At 35.5% G+C, this 19,649-nt stretch overlaps 1 protein-coding gene and 1 long non-coding RNA gene across 2 annotated transcripts in view; one reads left to right on the plus strand and one right to left on the minus strand.

Moving 5' to 3' along the window:
- LOC113105601 (protocadherin Fat 1-like) overlaps positions 1-19,649 on the minus strand; it is a 90,145-nt gene that overhangs the window by 57,094 nt on the left and 13,402 nt on the right. The window contains 1 exon segment of the mRNA XM_026266770.1: positions 5,507-5,821. Coding sequence (XP_026122555.1) covers positions 5,507-5,821 — 315 coding nt within the window.
- Positions 10,143-13,745, plus strand: LOC113105611 (uncharacterized). Its single transcript, XR_003292386.1, has 3 exons — positions 10,143-10,525; positions 11,129-11,180; positions 12,613-13,745. It is a non-coding gene; the product is annotated as an uncharacterized LOC113105611 (long non-coding RNA).

Here is a 19,649-nt window from a genome sequence, read left to right on the forward strand (position 1 = left end):
ATAGATATTGATTTATTTACCTATATCCACCCATCCAGCCACATATAATACACAAACAGAGATAAGTAAGTATATAAATAAACAGAGAGGCATATAAATTAATATAGGTATTATATTGATTTAAGTGGTCAACCGATATATCGCCAAGTTCGATATATATCGGCCAATATTTGGCATTTTTCTAATGTCGGCTTTGGTCAATAAGTTTTTCTACTTGGCCGATGTGTTTGAGGCGGGACTTTTATTTTGATGCTCAGTGCCTGAGCACACAGTGCTCACACTCTCCCTCTTGTTTACTGTCATTGTTAACAGTTTTATCTAATACGGATACTAGTCTGTCTAATAATCAGATAGAACGGTTAAACAAAGGATTTAATGTATACAGAAATTATTATAATGACTGCTTTTTATATATTATTAGGAATAGAAAGGCAAACATAATACTTTTTCGTTTGCCATCAGCATTAAGAAAATACGCATTTATATAATTTAAATTTTTTTTTGAAAGACTAATTTAACTTAATTTACATTTAATTTCACAAACCTTGTAAACTCCAGCTGTGAGATTTTGTGAAATGTGCATTTTTATCTAGCATGATCGTGTGTGCTCTGTGTGATGGTGTCCGTGTTAACTGAATGCTTTGAACTTTAAACTCATGATTTCAAATTATGCTGTGCTTTATGCATTTGCCCACTGCCATATTCATGACATTTTCCCTGTGTGCTGTATGTAAAATGAGTGTTACCCTGGCTGTCTTTGAAAAATATGATTCCTAATGCACACAAACTTCCCAGAATACTGAGTGCCCTGTTGGTTACAGTGGTTACTTCCTTTTTAATTATATTTCTATTAAATATTTATTTATTAGTGAAAAATACTTTGTCATATAAAGTGTAAGTTTGTTTATTTTACACATTTATTTTTTAATCCATTGTCAAATGATTTCAAAGTTCTTAAATATTATTAATAATAATACAAAAAATTATATCGGCTTTACAGTATATGGGCTATTGCTTTCTAATATCGGTTGACCACTAATTGATTTATTTACCTCTCTATCATCTATCTATAGAAATAAACTAATAAATAAATAGCATATATCAAATGTCAAGATATTAATAATTATGCCTGTTTTTTTTTTTAAGTCGTTTTATAGATTATTTTCTATAATTGGGTGTACTGAACTGATGTGGAGGCTTTGTGTTGTGCACATTCAAGTGTGTCTACATAGTACAATAAATGCTTTTCAAAAGATAAAGGAAAATCCTGTTTTCCATGACATGTTCCCTTCAGTGAAACACAAAAGCAGCACTAAGACCTGTTTACTGTTGCCAAAAGAAAAAAAGGAAACTCTCATCAAAGCCCACACAACTAAAAAACAACCAATCAATATCGGCTAAGGTGCTTTTGTGACCAAGCAGACAAAAATGTCAGCTGACAAATAAACAATCAAACTCCAAGACTGCAGATGTGCTCTTCACCGATCTACCAGCGAAGCAACAAACAAGTTTATTCTGCCTCTTCCCACAGGTCCTATTTTTCACAGGGCAGCTTTGTAGACACGCCAGTGCAGGGCTCTGCTGTTTCTGAGCATGTAATTACTGAGGTTTGGCCTGCTGTATATTTAACTGCTTTATCGTCAGGCGTGACGTTTTGGGCATGAAAATTAAATACTAATAATAGAGGTCAGTGGTGATAACAATTAACTCCAGATTCAATGGAGTATTCAAACCTTGTTTCTGAAAAAATATAAAAACGCAGGTAGCTATTATGTGATAAATTTTATGAGTTAATTGCTTGATTGCTTTGAGCCATATCACATGAAGTACTTTTAAGTGTTCCAAGAAAGTTATTAATTGTTGAAATAGCTATTAAAGTATCATAGTCTGCAATACTGTTACTATCTGCACACTCTTTCTCTCTCACACAAGTAAAGGCTGCTGGTACTCGTGTATAAAGATTTAGTGGGGATCTCTTACTGGAGCTCTGCTTCAGAAAATTCTCAGAGGTGAAAGGTCACCAGGATTTGGGATGCTGGTAGTTTGTATGCTACCTTACCTTACCTTTATATAAAGGGGCGGTCACACAATACTTTTCCTTCCAATGACTTCCATTCATACAAAAGCTCATGCAAGTGTCATCTATGTTCCAAAGTTAAAGTCTAGTGAACTCTGACCTGTGATTCACATCATGATATTTTGGGTTTAATGCTTCCTGTATTTGTTTTTTTAAAGGAGACAAAGAGAGTGATTTAGATAATACATTTTGTACACTCAAAGCCTAGTGTAGATTTTTTTCCCACATTTTTGAAACAGCCACTGAATTCCGAACCAAACTTTTCATTTATTAGAGGTAGCAGCTATTTTGTTTAATTATTAAAAGGCAGTGACTGAAAGAGTGACTGAGACTGTTTAGTGTCTTTTTTCTTATTTTCATTCAGAGTTAGTACGTGGAATCTTTCATTTTCCCTCCGAGCTCAAAACTCAAACAGTACTGCAAGTCATCCTGATTAAATGGATTATACTCCCGGTTATTGTGAAATGCTTAATAAAGCAGGGATAACATCATCTACTTCATTCATCACCCACGATAAGCCTGTGTAAATCTGCAATAAAGTAAATTCAAGCGGCCAAACCAATCAACCTTTAGACAGTATTAATTTAATATAATTTGAATACTCTAATAGTTTAAGTTTCACTAATTCTTATGTGGCTAATTTACATTTGCTTTTTTTTAAGCTTTCATTTATTTAGTTTCAGTTTTTGTTTTAATTCTTTAAGCATTTTAACTAAAACTTATTTTATTTGAGTTAGTTGCCAAGACAACATTTCTTATTGTAAAAATTCTAAAGTTTTACAGATGTAGGTTGATTTTATATGTTATTTTATTACAGCTTTATTACAATTAATGACAAATATTTTAGTTGTTGTTAATAATAGCAACAGTTACTTCCTTGAGGCTGAACTTTAATATTTTCATAGACTTTTTTTATTAACCGGCTAAATAAATGGAACATCTCAGTAAAAAAAGATCTCCTCCAATGAACTTTCTTCATTTACAGACATGCTGTGCAGCTGTATGTTATCTGAAGAGACAGGCCCATCCTTGTTTACTTCCAGTTATATTATATTATGTCTCTAAGTGTTTGGGTGGGTGAGAACCCTGTGCTTTTGAAAAACTTTGTACCGTCTACATTGCATACCGATATGGTTGAACAAGATCAGTTGTGCTTAGCAGAGCCCTTCCTCTGGAGATCTGATATGCACTTGCAAGATGACAAAATATTTCAGGGTCTTCTCTGAACCATCTCTGTTGAACACTAGGAATTAAAACTAGCAGTGCTGCAAAAACATGCTTTCTTGATTGCCAGTCTTATCTCTTTCTCATGGTAAATCCACACATCTGCCACTCCCGGAATTGTTAATATTCTACTAAAAAGTCAGACTGCCTAAATTTTCCTCTCTTTTTTGTTTCTTTCTTTCTATCCTCCACCCCCCATCCCCCCCCCCCCCTTTCTTTCTTTCCCTGGAGCAAATCCAAATGTGGAACCGTTACTGAGAGAACTTAGTCTGCTGGAGGACAAACCCTTATTTGGTCTGAAAACTCTCATTGGCCACTGCTAGCAAAAATAACCTTCACATTTGTGTATGTAACTGCTATGGGGAAAAAAGACCACACAAGTCAGTGAAACACTGTGAGAGAGGGTGGCCACCAACTTTCACAGACTAGCCAAAACCTTCAACTCAAATAAAACTTCAGGGCCAGTTTCTCAGACTGATTGCTTTCAGGTTCAGTGGGCTTTTTTTGATGCACATACTCACTCCATCCATATACAGCTTGCGGATTTCCAAGAAATCTACCCATAGGAAAGATCATACATAAATGATATCTCTTTAAAATCTTAACAATTTCTCGAAGGAAATAATGAGATTAAATGTAGAGCAAATGGTCCACAAATATTTTTTCCAAGAAACATCACAAACAGTAGTTTCAAAGGCTCCTAAATATCTTTTCACAGTCGAATGTAGTCGTTTTGTAGCATTGTAGAGCCCTGACAGTCTTTTTCAGTTAAAAGTTATTTGTTCTTAGCACAAAACAAGTTCAGACAACAATGAAGAAATTGCAGACTCTAGGTAATGTGACCTAACATGTTTCTGAAAAGTCCTGAACTTGAAGTTTGAATCATTTCAAGCTGCCCGGCCTCTGGATCTGCTGTCTGCACCTTTTTATACCTATTTTCCTCTGTATGCTTGCAAAATCATGTTCTTCTCTATGGGGGAGAGGAGCACGAGGAGGGGGAACCATAGCTGTATAAAATATTCAGTGTGGGTCCATTTAGCAAACCCCATATGCGTACACAGTGATCCATGAAGAGAGTGAGAAAGAGAGAAAAGCGACAGAGAGAGAAACATGGTGAGAAAACAAGAACATGGAGTAGATCTGAGAGCAGGCGAGTGTGCTTCATAAACTTATTCACTGTCTTATGCTTCAGTAGATTTACATAAAAAACAGAGGTTTGGGACTGATGGCACGCAAAGAATCTCAGAAGAGCATTAGGATGTACAGCACCTAACCTATCTCTTACTGTTTGAATGCATCCTGTTGATGGATGAATGCTCTGATGGACCATTTTCACTGTACTGATGTAGGTCAATATGACATAAAAATGGCCTTTTGAACAGAATATGCTCTGCACACCATGCTCGACTAGGAAATCAATGGCTGAGTTGTTTGTCAGCTGAATAAATGATTAACAGAACTACTGTTAGTTGCCATACTGTTCACTACATGGCTCAAGGAGACTTTAAGATTACCGAGATCACCTGGGACGCATTTCTTTGATCAAAAATACAGTAAAAACAGTAATACTGTGAAATGTTATTACAATTTAAAATAACAGTTTTCCATTTATTTCCAACATATTTTAAAACAGAATTTATTCCGGTAATGGAAAAGCTGAATTTTGAACAGCCTAAATATTTTTGGCTGCTTAACTTTTTTTCCAGGATTCTTTGAGAAACAGAAGGTTAAAAAAAACATTTATAAAAAAAAAAAATAAAAAAAAAAAAAATATATATATATATATATATATATATATATATATATATATATATATATATATATATATATATATATATATATATATATAATTTTTTATTAAAAATGTCTTTACTGCCATTTCTGATCAATTTAATGTGTGCTTGCTGTATAAAAAGTCTCAATTTCTTTAAAAAAGTTACTTTTGAAGCTGAAATTTCAGCATTCAGGTTAAATCATGAATTAATGCAAAATGTAATCTGATATGTAATAATTTTAATTTAGTGTAGTAGTTAATCAATATGTGTGTCAAATCATTTACAATAGCAATTATTTATATGTCAACTAAATCTGCCTTACTTCTGATTTGAGCCCATTTTTTTTAAATTCTGTCAACCTCAGTGACTTCAAATCGACTGCTAGAAGGACTGTAAGATGAAAAGATGAAAAGCTCTTTGAAACACTCACCAGTCTTAGGGTTGATGCTGAAGAAACCCTGGGGGTTCCCGCTAGTGATCTTGTAGGACAGCTTTTCACTGGACTTGGTGTCTGGGTCAAAGGCCTCAATCTGGATGATGGAGACATCTTTAGGTGAGTTCTCCATGACAGACGGATAATAGACAGGTTCAGAGGTCTGTGGGGCATTATCATTGACATCCTGGACTTCGATGTAGACCTCCACGAAGGAAGACAGTGGGACCACACCATGGTCAGTGGCGTAGACTGTCAGCCAGTAGTGAGCTACGGTCTCATGGTCCAGCAGTTCCTGTGTTCGGATCACACCTGAGAATAACAAAAGAAAATCTTAAAGGAACTCTGCAAGACACATACAAATGAAGAAAATAATTATCAATATATATTTAATCAATAAAATAAGGTAACACTTAATTTTATGGTGTGTTTGTTACACTTTACATGTACTTACTATAGTATTAACAATAAATTATGCATAATTGCATTCATATTACTCACTATTTAAATGTATAATTACACTGTAAAAAGGACACTGTAAAACAAAGTATAACCTAAAATAAAGCAATGCTTTAAATATATATATTTAAAAGTTGCATTGGTGTAATATTGTTAAGTAATGTAGTCATCTTTTTTCATCACAAATGAGTGCAATTTACTTTTCTTTCTCTAGATGTAAAACCTAAAGTAGAACTTTAAATAGCATTTCTACATTTCACAGCCACAACATCCTATACCCATCATGCACTGCCTATGATAATGGTAGCCTTAGAAGCAGATAAGTGGCTTTGATAGATTTCACCTATATAGGTGTCTTGGTCCTCTAAGTGTACAAGGCCTTTATTAAACCTGCTTGCTTTGAGCCAAAGTCACCTGTTCGGATCTCTGCCTAGCAATCACAAAACATTAGAGCCGTTTCACATGTGTGCTGCCTTGCACTCAGCTGTGTCAACAGTCTGCCTATTCACATGGGCAAGACTCTGTTTCACTGCCATAAAGGAATGAGATGGGGGAGGAAGAAGAGGTGGAGGCCGTCAAAGAGCAAACAGCAGGTCTGCGTACAAAGAGCAGTCGAATCTATCACATATGATGGCAAGAGAGTAAGAAAGCAAAAGAAGTACTTGGACTGTGATCTCTACAATCATCCAGGCCATGCACGCTAGTGTGAAAAGGTGTGGCATAATTTATGCTGCAGAATGATTCATTACATTTTATTGTATCTTACTTATATTTTATTGCATCACGCTGAATAAAGTTTAGGCTTGGTCAAGGTCAATAAAGATTGGCTTGCCTGAAAAGACATGTAATGTTATCAGTAGCCGAGTGATCTCATCGTTACTGAGGGCAGGCAGGTGGGGTGTGTGAACGACACTCCCTGGCCAAAGTTTGCTCCAGACAGAAAGGAAAAGGGAGGCTCCTGTCGTTGAAAACTCGATCCAAATAAACTTGAGCCCTAGAACTTTTAGATTATACCTAGCTGGTTAAGAAATCTAAAGATCCGGTTGCAAACATTTCAAGAATACCCTCATTCACTCCAACTTCATTTGAGCCAACTCAGAATTCATTTTTAGTTACAAAGTACAAGTATGTTGCACAAAGACATATGAAACAAGGAAGCCACAACGTTATCCAATTTGGATAATCCAGAACATTTTTTTTTTTTTTGCACAGTGCATAGTGTCAATTCTGGTTCCTTCTCTTTTTAACTTGTTCTGCTGGGCTTTACCAAACTCGAGAGGACTCGATGGAGCCTCAACAGGGTTACGTGAGAAAAAGGAGACTTCCTCTTTTAAAAACAGACAAGGAAAAACTACTGCTGTTCACAGACTCAGGCTGTTTTATTTGACCTTCTTGGCCTTATTTTTCATTCATCATTAATCTGTTACACCTGAATCTAGCTGGATAGCTTAAGGATCTAATATCGGAGGTGAGGGAAAGGAAACAGATAGCTCTCTTCATCTTGCCCGGGGCTGTCGGTGTAGAGTGGCCCATAGATCAGCACTGATATATACTCAACATTGTAAAAGCTCTGCAGAGTTAACACTTAAAGTAAAAACATGAATCAGAAATAAAACAACTGAAAAAAGCAAGACTTTATTTTACTAGATTTTTTCACTTTTAGAAGAGTTTGGGTTCAAGGTTTTCAAGAGATGAATACTTTTATTCAGCAGGGACATTACATATATTTAAAAGACAGTAGACAACATCTCTTATTTATGACAGTAGAAACGTTTCTATTCAAAATAAATGCTGTTCTCTTGAACTTCATATTGAGAATCCAGTTTTATCAAAGTCTCCACAACAACTTTAAGCAGAATATCTGTTTTTGACAACGATAATAATGAGAAATGTTTCTTGAGCAGCAAATCAGCATATTAGAATGATTTATGAAGGATCATGTGACACTGAAGTAAATTCAGATTAGATATCATATATAAGGTTACAAACAAGCTAAAATAATTCACCCCAAAACTTACTGATGATAATGAATCTCTCTAATGACTCTAACATTCATAATGCTATAAACATTGTTGCTTAGAAAGCTAATAACATAGTCAAAAGTGATACAATTTGAGGTGCTGTTCATGCACAAATAATTTAGGATGAGTTACATTCGTAATTTTAAAGCCTATGGCAGGGATTTGTTCAAGTATGAGCAAGAGTAATTGCAATTATTGTCTTGGCAGCCTAATAAATTTTATTTAAGGTTGTTAAACTGAACTTTGCAAAGGATTCATTTAGCGCTGAAGGCTAACTCGTACACTTGTACAGGTTTAAGATTACTAAACTGAGGGTGAGTGCAGAAATTGTTTGTGCAAGTCTTTGAATGTTGGACATCTATAAAAATAAAACTTTTCTTGGTAGATATTTGGCTGAGAAGAAAGAACGACAAAGACAAACGTGTGTGTGTGTGTGTGTGTGTGTGTGTGTGTGTGTGTGTGTGTGTGTGTGCTCGCAAGCGGCTAGCAGGGTATGAAGTTGAATCAAATAGAGTCAGAGGAGCTTAACGATAGCTGTGGAATAGAGAAAGGGTGAGACAGAAAATGAGCTTTGTCTCTGCCAAACGACTGTCCATGCTTGAGTGCTCATTTGGATGACCACGGAACACACACAAAAGAAAGAAACTCCTTCAAGCTCAAAAGGCCGCTGCTGAAAAGGCAGTCAACAGGATGATGACTTTACCAAAACACAAAAGCTCATCACGTTCACTAACGATCATACTATGCTAAAATACACTTCACATTTATTGTATACTTACGGCATTTTTACACTTATTTTGAGTATGAACTGATTAGGAAGATTGCAAGCCAGACTCAAATTCACTCAAATTTGACTTGGTCTGAATAGACTTTAAATCCAACAGCATGGATTTACCACCCACACTACCCACAATCAGTCATCCTCTAGGTGCCCAGCTGAGTGGAATAGATCCGAATTGACATGCAAGGACATTTACCTAACAATAAACATTCCCCACAGGAGTCTGATTCATACACACGAGTCCTTTACAATACTAACCAACCCTGATCGAGAAGAAGCTTCAGGCATTATTCAGCATTAAAGCTCAAGCTTAATTGCTGGTTCAATCTTCAACACGTGAGTGCAACAAGAAGTTTGTACCTTAAAAAAATAGATATTTGCACAAAGTCGAATCCTTTATTTAAAAACTTGCAATAGATGTAGCTTGGTTCAGTTCAAACAAGACTTGGAATTGGTAAATTCCACACAAACGTCTTGGCGCACGCATTCAAACACAATCTGGACGATCTGTAATTGTAATGATTCACTCAGGTTGTTTCATAGGTATTCTGCCACACCTTTGAATCAACTGTGGTTGAGGATGTTGTAAAACCTGCCCTGAAGCTATAAAGTATGATGACAGAAATACAGCAGGTCTTTCTTTCTGGCTGCTTTGTCTGTTTATTTCTTCACCCTGAAGCGATACATTTCACAGCAACCTGACTGCCTCGATGAACAATGAGAATCACTTGCACTGACTCATGGCTGACCTTGCACGAAGGTGTGTGTGCATATTTGTGTGTGCAAAGAGAGACAGACAGAAAGGAAGCCAATTTCATTCTCAGACTGGATCAACATCCCAGGTGACTGATTAGATCATGAGAAGGCCACGACTACACCATCACCACACTGAGTTAACAAGCATTTCTTGGTTTCTGATCTTGACATGTTAAGGTTTGGTCCTGATTGAGAGTTATAAAAACCATAATGATGGCAATGTTAAGTGGATTGGGGAATAGCATAGTCTCCATGCTGCATTCCCTCGTCTTATGTTTCTCAACTTTCCAAAAATGAGGGTCAGAGAGAGGGTCTCACTGAATACATGGCTTGTTGGCTAGTACGAGTTCACCAACATGCTGTGGCCTGATGGTCATGTGACCGAATCCAGCTTAGGTCATTGTCGGTTCCTCCCCCTATTGTCTACTCTTTCACAGTTATTTGGAATATTAAAATATTATCTGATCTTCTCATGACCTATGTACATCCACTGTTGGACATTTTTGTTTGGTAGGGTTGGTTTATCGATTGGGTTTTATCCGATACCGGTGCCATTTCGATACTTTTAAAATGGTACCGGTGCCTAAACGGTGCCTGAACCGATACTTCTACACTGTAAAAAAAAATAATTTTTGAAACATTTTGGAAACTGACAATTAAATATTGACTCAACAAATTGCTTTCAAATAATTATCCCCAAACAAAAAGATGCATTGGGGTAATTTTAGCTTATGGTCCAAAGGTAAAATTAAAAATATATATTCTCTGAACATATTAAATTGTGTTCAGCCAATTAATCAAGTACAAGTGAAATATCTGTGTTTGCTGAACAAGCCTTGCGGAGAAAAAAACGCACCTGAGAGAAACCGTTGGTAATGGTATAGTGGATTCAAATATATCTGCGCGGGAGAGATGAGGAGACTGGGGAGTCGATGCTGAAGTACGACGACAGAAGTTAAGACATCATTTCCAAACAGATTTTTCTTCATTTAAGTTATGGTGAGTACTGAAATATGAATTTATTAAGTCTTGTTTACGTCAAACTGAGTGCAGGTCTCAATGTTTCAGCATAAAACCGTAAAACATGGGCATTAATGTTACACTACCGCGGCCATTACACTAACATTGTGTAAGGTTAAACGCATTAACGACTCTCCGAATGTTTTACTTGAGGACATAGTATATTGTAATGTCTGAAAAATTACAGACAAGGGAAGCTCTATTTCCGAACTTTTAATCAGAACGAAGACAGTCTGTGAGATGAACACTGTCCCGGCCCTCCGATCTATGCTCCGAACTTACTTTGTTAACCCCATCACTGCCGGTGCAAAACAAACAGCAATTTCACAACTATGAAGAGTCTGTGCGCTACAATATTTTCCTTAGCCTACATAACATTGTATTTTGCAAAATAACATTGAATTCACGCCTTGGTTTCATGATAGCCTTTTATAAACTAATTTAGTCCAATACTAATATCTCATTTACTATTTATTGAACTAAATAATTTTATCAAACTATATTGTGATTATGATAAATGTATGAGACACTAGCTATTAGTTATATGTTTCTGTTAACTTTTTTTTTTCTCTCTCAATGTAGCCAAACATCCTAGGTCTGACTAAACGGAACGACTAACGTAATGACTTTCACAGTGAGTATTTAAAAGTTTTTATTGCATATTTGTTCATACCATATTCGTGTAAAATACCCTTAGTTCTTGTGATATTTAAATTGTGTTAAATTGCTTTATTGAGAGCCGCCATGAGACGCTTCTAAAATTTGTGATACTGTAATTCAGGCTACATAATTTACAAAGTGGTTGGCCAATTTGTGTTACACCCGTTTGACACATACTCCGTCTCCAGTGCTTATGTGCGTGTTGCAGTACATGTATGGCAAGCTATAAAGCTCAGAATTAGTAATGTTAATTATATCACTATTTATTAATAGCAATCTGTTAATTAATAATTAAATACTGTTGGGTTTCTCACACAAACCGATCATTTCGTGTCAGACATCAATGTGTCAGTGACAGTATTTATATCACATTTTACCTCAAATCAGCCGTCCCCACACCATCACTTCTGGTAAGTGAGGTCAAATTACACGATATGGCATAGAGATACGCACGAAAGATCACTTGCGCCGCTTGCATCCCATTGAGATACGCCATATTGTGTACATGACTTTGGAACAGAGTAGAGTTATAAATTATATTCAAATTAAATGCATATGTGGTGAAATTACTAGATTTATTAGAAATGAGATATATTTTAAATTAAAACTTAAAACAGGTTTGACAAAAACAGCCGATTCTCATCTTTTCTTTTGTTTTTTTTTTAAATCTTTTTTACAAGAAATCCTCCAAGAAAGGATGAGTGCTAACCATTATGTCACTTATTTTTTACCAAAATGCCAGGTATAGTGTCGTTTTCCTTGCTTTATCCAAGGAAAAAAGCCATGTGTTGACTTTGAAACAGAGTAGACTTTAAATTATGTGGTGAAATATCTAGATTTTCATGTCAATACATGTTTATTTTAATGCGAACAATGTGCTGTCACTTTAATTTAGTGGGTCCAGCACAGCAAAAAATAGACTTAATGCGGAAATGCTGCACTGCTGCAGACATACCGCACCTGGAACACACTGCCGGACCGCATCCTCTTGCAGTGTGAAAGCTCTAACCAGTTAACATACTCACTGCAAATGGAGTATGTGTGAAATAGGCATTAGTCTGGGAACCCCTCCCTCAGAAAATCTCTACAAACTTGAACAAATTTTATTTTATATAATTGTACATCTAATTAATTTTTTCTAAAGATTTCTAACTCTTTTTTTATATATATATATATGTAACAGAAATTGCTCAATATTACTCTGGGTCTTTTGCCCTTTCAGCAGTGTGGACTTGACTATCACCAGCATGCTGGTCACACAGTCCACAGTTGGCTATATTTTCCAGTTGCTGTACAGACTTTCTGACAACTTTTCCCCGTTTAGCTCTATCTTTAGAAATGTTTTTTTATTTTTTTTTTTTTGCAAAAGTATCATCTTTCAGCTTTTTCATTTATTTATTTTGCAGGTTTAGAAGAAGTCCATGCAGTGCTGCTTCTGCAAGTATTCATCACCTCACCAAGACCTAATTTTCAAGCACTACAGAACTTGCAATTGGTCAGTTAATGCAACTTCCTTTCCATGTTTACACCTAGAATGTGTTTGCATTTTCAAGACAATTGGAGCTTTAAAAACACATTTGTGGAGGGTACATCCAAAGACTGGCAACAAGGGGATTACCAAATTTTCTTGTGGGAAATCTGCTCTCAATCAACATTTCTTCACCATTTAAGAGGACATCTTAAAAACCACGAGAGGGTTTCATTGTCCTTTTTTAAATTGTAATTTTGTAGCAACAGTTACCGTACATTCACAGCTCATAAGAACAGGAAGCACAAATCCCATGGATTAAATGAATAAAAAATTAAATGGATTAAATTCTGGACATCAGTTTGTCCTGAGAACAGGTGCAATGATGCGAGTCCATCTTCTTCCTTAGGATGTGCATAAATAAAATATTTTATATTGTTAGTGCAGTTTTATAAATGTAGTACCTAAATACCAAAATGTCAGTGAAATTTCTCTAAACACTGATAATACATGTTTTTAAAATAATTGTGTAAAAAATAAAGTGGTTTTGTTAATGTAAGATCTAAGGTCTAATGAGTTTTGTGTATCTTGGAATCCTGAATTGAAATGCATGATTTTTATCTACTAAGGTCTACTGTGCAGAAATGTTCAATGTATTTACCATTTAAGGTATTTTCACAATACTGTTGTAGATTTGATCAAATGTATTAAATAAAATGTGGCAGTATGGCTTGAGTGTTTAATGTATATATTTTTTTTCTTTTGGGGCAACGGGGAATAAACAATACAGTGAAGTTGCTTTACTAATATAAATTTACCAAAATATATTTTTAGTTTAGGTAAAACTAAAAAGGAATGCTACTACAATTTAAAATGTATAATTGGGCCAATAACATGGGTTGGTAACCTAATTTCGTTTCAATTGTTTTAACAAATTATTTCTAATTTAGCCAATGTTAACAGACTATTGCCACAATTGATAAAATTACATTTACAGAATTTCACTTGGGCCAATTGAAAATTTTAGATGTGACCAGTCACTAGAAAATTTTGAGTTGGGAAGATTATAAATTTTTTACAGTGTATAAAAATAAATAAACAATTATTAATTAAAAGATCCTAAAAAGAATTACATTAAAGAAAATTAAAAAGATTTAAAATAAATCCATAGCATTCACACGCTCCTTGGAGGCTTTCATTTCCCAAGCTTACCTTACTCGAAGGCTAATAACATATATTTCACGATCTGGGTCATTATTTAATACAAAACCACACATAATGTTTCTACTGTATCTCTGTCAATCACTCTGATATTTAGTTCAAATGAGTGCTGTCTGTGCCTGTCTTTAATCAGTTCTGTGAATTACTCTATGGTTATTCTTTATCTAAGTACAGACTTAGGCACATTAGTATTTTCACCCCAAAAAAGAGTTTTAAGCAAGTTATTTATATATTTTGCTGTAGTGTGTTTACATTTTGCCATTAATTTTATAATAATCTAGTGAGATTGTTGAATGCATAAGCAGTCTGACGACAGACTGCCTAATAGGGATGGGCATTTTCTGCAAATATCACAATCGAATATTTGAGCTCACAAAAAACGAATATTCGAATATTCGTTTATTTAAATTAAGTTTAATGAGACAGACGTTATTTTTCAGCAACATAGAGAACAACAGAAAGTGACCAAATTATGTTTTACTGTGAACTTTTTTTTTTTTTTTTAATTCGAATATCATTTTAATTTATCGAATAATTAGAGCAGAATGAATATTCGAATGTTCGACTATACGTGCACACCCCTACTGCCTAAGACTAAGACTTTTGCACAGTAGTGTATGTATAAAGTAAATATAATTTGATTAAGTATATTTAAATAAGTGTAATTAAAGTATGTGTTCATATTGTGTTAAGGGCTAGATTTTCGCTGGAGTAAACAGCTGTGTACGGTGTGATGAGCGGTGAACCAAGCAAAAACTTTACAGTAGATGAGAAACTGATTACTCCCACATTACCCTTTGTAAACTATATTTGTGACAAAGAACTGCACAGATACAAATATTCTGACAATCTGTCGATAAACACACACCGTTTCTGCAATGGTCTGCGGATTGAAGAGCATGCTGAAAGACGGGGAGGAGACCCGTGTGCCGTCGTTTTCATATAAAATTTAAGGGGACTGACTCTTGAGGCGAATGTGTGTACAGTTTATGGAGCTAAATGATATAGCACGCTAAAAAAGCCTAGCGATGCCCATGCTTCTTGTGTACATTTCAGAGAACCAGGACAAATATTTCAACCGATCGCTCAGGCAATTAAGTAAATCTGCATTGTGGCGAGTGGGGCGGGGCCGAGAGGCGTGGGAACGAGGAGTGAGGCCAGGTGTAGTGATTGGAGATGAGCTACACCTGCGCCCCACCGCCAGTATCGAGTCCCACGTAGGAGATGGAAGGATATAAAACTGGAGCGACTATAGTGAAGGACGAGAGAGGACCAGGCCTGGGACATTATTTTATGTGTTTGCTTTTTATTTGTGCGCGTCAGTCGCCGTGAGGGGCTGACGCGCTGTTTTGTTTATTTTCGAATATTAAAATGATTTTTGATTGTGCGCCGGTTCCCGCCTCCTTCTTCCCAATGTATATGGAGTTTTAATATTATTACATGCGTTCTTATTCAGTTCAGTGCATAGCAGTTCCATATTGTCACCGGGTTTCGGTACCCAACCCTACTGGTCGGCAAACTAAACTAGAGAGAGAGTGTAAAAAGTGTGTTTTCAGAGATTTTACTTTTGAATAGCCCAAAGAGCTAAAAGCAGCTCCTCGTTTCTCCTTTCTACACAAAAACAAAAATATGACACTGCTTCATTTTGAGAAATTTCTAATTGTATGTGTACGGAAAGCTGGCAATTTCACCAAATTAAAAAGCTAGAAAAATATTACCAAGGATGTCAAACAGAGGATTAAGATATGCAAAACACTGTTTATCCCTAGTACTCATTTTCCTAAAGAGACAAGTTGCCTTCAAAAAACTGTCAATATCAACTTTTTGTTAAGGATGCGTAATAAGTCACAAGACTTCAGCTCCTCTAAGCACACTTGACGTTAGCTGAAATGCTGTGAATATCATCAAAGCAAAGTCTGACTAACTCTGAGCAATTCTTTGACCTTCAGAGAGTGACTCTACATGGTTTCACATATGTAATGGAGGCGTTGGAAGCAGAAGGGTAAGTTAGGGCAGCTTGTATTCTCCTGGCCTGCACTTTAAAAATGTGGTCCGTTTCTCTTTGAACTGGCTTGGTTAATTCTGTTTGCCGGGCTCCTGCATTCCTCAACCTTCTTAGGCCTCCTGCTCACATGCTTACATAAACTTTCTCAGCGATTTTCTCTCCACCTCCCGCTTCACTCTATTTTCATTCTTTTTCTTTCCTGAGACTCCAGAGAAATAGTTTAGATTCCAGTGTCAGAATCAAAAGTACTATGAGGGAACCCTCGGCTAAGCTCCCATCACCCCACCTTCCCCCTCCTTTCCCAACTTTAATCATATCATGCTTATGGTTCCCAGAGTTTTTTTAGGGGCTTTAAAAGGGCTCTACCCCATTACTTTCACTTTAGGGATGCAGGATGTCTAATTTATACTTTTGAACGATATGTTGTTGTTGTTTATTTTTTACTTCACATTTATAATAATAATAATAATAATAATAATTCACATATAAGTTGTTTACACATGATGTCATTGCTGTGGCGCGAAATGCAGCTGCATGCCAGGAGGTGACTTTTCTATATCGCTAGCAGAATCTCAAAATCCAAAATGTTTTGGGTTGTTTATGAATGCTCAAATTGGTCAATCCAAGAAAACACAAGGAGCTTTTATCATGCCCGAAAATTAGTTGTACATACGGGTGGAAAATGAAAGAAATTGAATAAAAAATGCTGGAAAAAGTGACATATATCCTGGATCCATCATGGGATTCACTTTTGAAATAGCTTGTTTGCAATTATGGTTAGTTGCTTAGACTATATCCCTTTCTCGATTGCAGGCAAGTATTTCATTTTAATTGAAAAATCGCTCCTCTTCCTCACATAAGGATCACATCCAACATATGTTGTAATTTTCTGTTTATACCTTTCTCTTGTTATAGTGTCAAAACTAGCACAGTATCTCACCCATTCAGCTTTTAACTTCCTGATATCCATCTGAATTTCACACTTCATCAGAATCATGTGACTGCAAACAAGCTATTTGGCCATGCCTACATCATCACTTGCCCCAACACAAAAATATAAATAATAATCAAAACTTTTTCTTTTTACTTTTATGTCGACATTCAAAATTGTATTAAAAAATGTATATTCATTTAAAATTTTAATAATAAGAATAATATAATAAATATGATTTATAACACTTCAAAAATCATCATTTATTTATTTACTTACCACATTATTGTCTTGCTGACCACCCCACCAAGAAATCTTGATTTATACATTTTATGCTGCCATTAATAACTTTCTGATACTATTAGCATTTTTTTAATTGACATGTATTTTTTTATATAATTTGTAATATTAATAATTATTTATAATATTTCTTAAAAATGCTGAAATATACTTTATTATTTACCTAGCTGACTTTAGAGAGCAAGTAGAATCTAGAACCACAAAGAACACCAAAAATTTAAGTTTACAAGGTATAAAAAGCATGTAGGCCAGCAGGGAATTCTTAACGTCGAGCCCTAAATATTTAGAGTACTGAATAAACTTTATAACTTTTAAAAGCTATTAATGTATGTATGGGAAAAGATGCATTATACAATAAAATTCTCTTGGAAACCAACACAAATCTAGTTTAGAAAAAAAGTGACTTCCACTGCTATGGTTATCGGCATCTAATAGCAGATTGAGGAAGCAATTAAAGAATGAGTGCTTGATGACTTTAACAAACACTCTGGCACACAAAAGCCATCTTATCTGCAGGGCATGCTGGACACGTGATTACGGGCTTGTAGAGTCTCTTGAGCCTCTTGTTACGCATCATTGCATCTTCACTATATCGTCCCGACTAACAAAGCAACTACCAACCTGACTAGCACCAAAAAACAGCTTGGAACATCTGGCTGGAGGGAAAAATCATACTTAGGAGGAACAGAATGATTTGACCGACTTAATATAGTACACTTACATTATGTCATTGTGTCTCGCTCTACATATCACACTAATCTTATCATCTTAAAAGCAGAGAGTGAGTGGAAATCTTGCAATCTTGAGGGAAAAAATTACTATGCTGACATATTCTAACCTGGCACAAAAAAGGAGCATGAAAAAGAAGAGGAAATTTGTCAACAAAAAAAAAAATAAAAAAAAGTTTTTTTTCCTCCCATCATTTTCCTGCTTGCTTTAGCCTATTAATTCCAGTTGAGAGCTTCTTTTAACACATGCCCAAAACAGATCCCATTGTCCAGAAGACCTTGTGTTTTTGCAGAGGACTGGCAGTGAGGCCGGCCTGTTTGTTTAAATATCATGTCTGGACTTTATCCATGCTCTTTCCCCCATGAATTGCCTCCAATCTTTGAGCCCTGATAGCAAATATCTGTCCTCCATTGTAGCAACATTTTTTCAAAGCATGAAATAGCTGCCCAGTGACATAGTCGGCACTGGCATTATCACTAGTCTGCCGCAATACTGTCCCAGTTCATGCTGGAGTGCTTTTCTTCTCTCCTCTTTTGGGTAGGCTGATAAGACTATGAAGTGAGAGTATGTTTCATACGGGGTGCTGCGTTCACATTTTGAAAGCCTCACATCTTTTTTCTCTAACTTTTCTATTTATAAACGTGCGCTCCTTGAAGTGTTTCAGTGTGGCGAGGATCAAAGGCCTTTAAAATATTGCAGGGAGGAGTCTGGCGAGGCAGTAAAACACGGGGAATAGAGAAGTCATTTGGTTCAAACCCCAGATGTCTGACTCTTAACTAGGCTCCTAATTACACTTTTACATATAATTATGAACCCAAATTTATACCTAACCGTTATCTAGGGGCAAAGCTGTGAAAAACCAACATTCCAAAACATACACAGACACTTGTGATATCATATTACATATATTAAAGTGTTAACACACAAACCAGTCTAAATGAAGGCATAGGCCTATGCTAACTCTTTAATTGTTTCTGAGGGAGTTTACATGGACAGTCTTGTGACTACAAACCTGAAAACATGCAAAGCCTTAAAGATGGGCAAGACTGACTGCAGCAAAGACTACATGACAAATGCCAATTTACATTATACTTATTGCTGTTTTTAACTGCTATTTTTTCATATATATATATATAAATATATATATATATATATATATATATATATATATATATATATATATATATATATATATATATATATTAGGGATGTCAACGATTAATCGATGATCGATTAATTGTCGATAAGAGATGCAATCGATTAAGGCTATCGATGGTCGGTTAACCGATTCAATGTTGGGCTGCGTGCGGCTCATGCGCACTCAACACGTGCGAGCGGCTGTGAGTGACGGTGACGATATATAAAAGCATCATCATTCATTCACAATGTACAAATTAAGCTTTTAATGTGATTTAAACTTTAAAGTACATTAAAATAGAAACAACATAAAAGTTCTTCAACATTAAATGCAATAGAAATGTAGTTACTTATCATTTCATCAGATAACTGTTTTATATCGTGCGCTTTGCAGGGCTGCGGGACACAGTGACAGGACAGGTAGTCTATTCATTCCTACAACTTGTTAATTCATTCCTACGAATTATTAATGTGGCAATTGTCCATGTTTCATTAATTTTGTTCCCTAAATAACCCATGATTTAAGTGAAATAAGGGAACAAATTAATAAATCGAACAAATTCTTAATTCATGAAATCTTTAATTTCCCTTCCCATGTTTACCAGAGTAAGAGATGCGAAAACAGTTATTAAAAGCGAAAGATAATAAAATA

Source organism: Carassius auratus, chromosome 1 (genome assembly GCF_003368295.1).
Source record: "Carassius auratus strain Wakin chromosome 1, ASM336829v1, whole genome shotgun sequence".
In the NCBI taxonomy this organism is placed as follows: domain Eukaryota; kingdom Metazoa; phylum Chordata; class Actinopteri; order Cypriniformes; family Cyprinidae; genus Carassius; species Carassius auratus.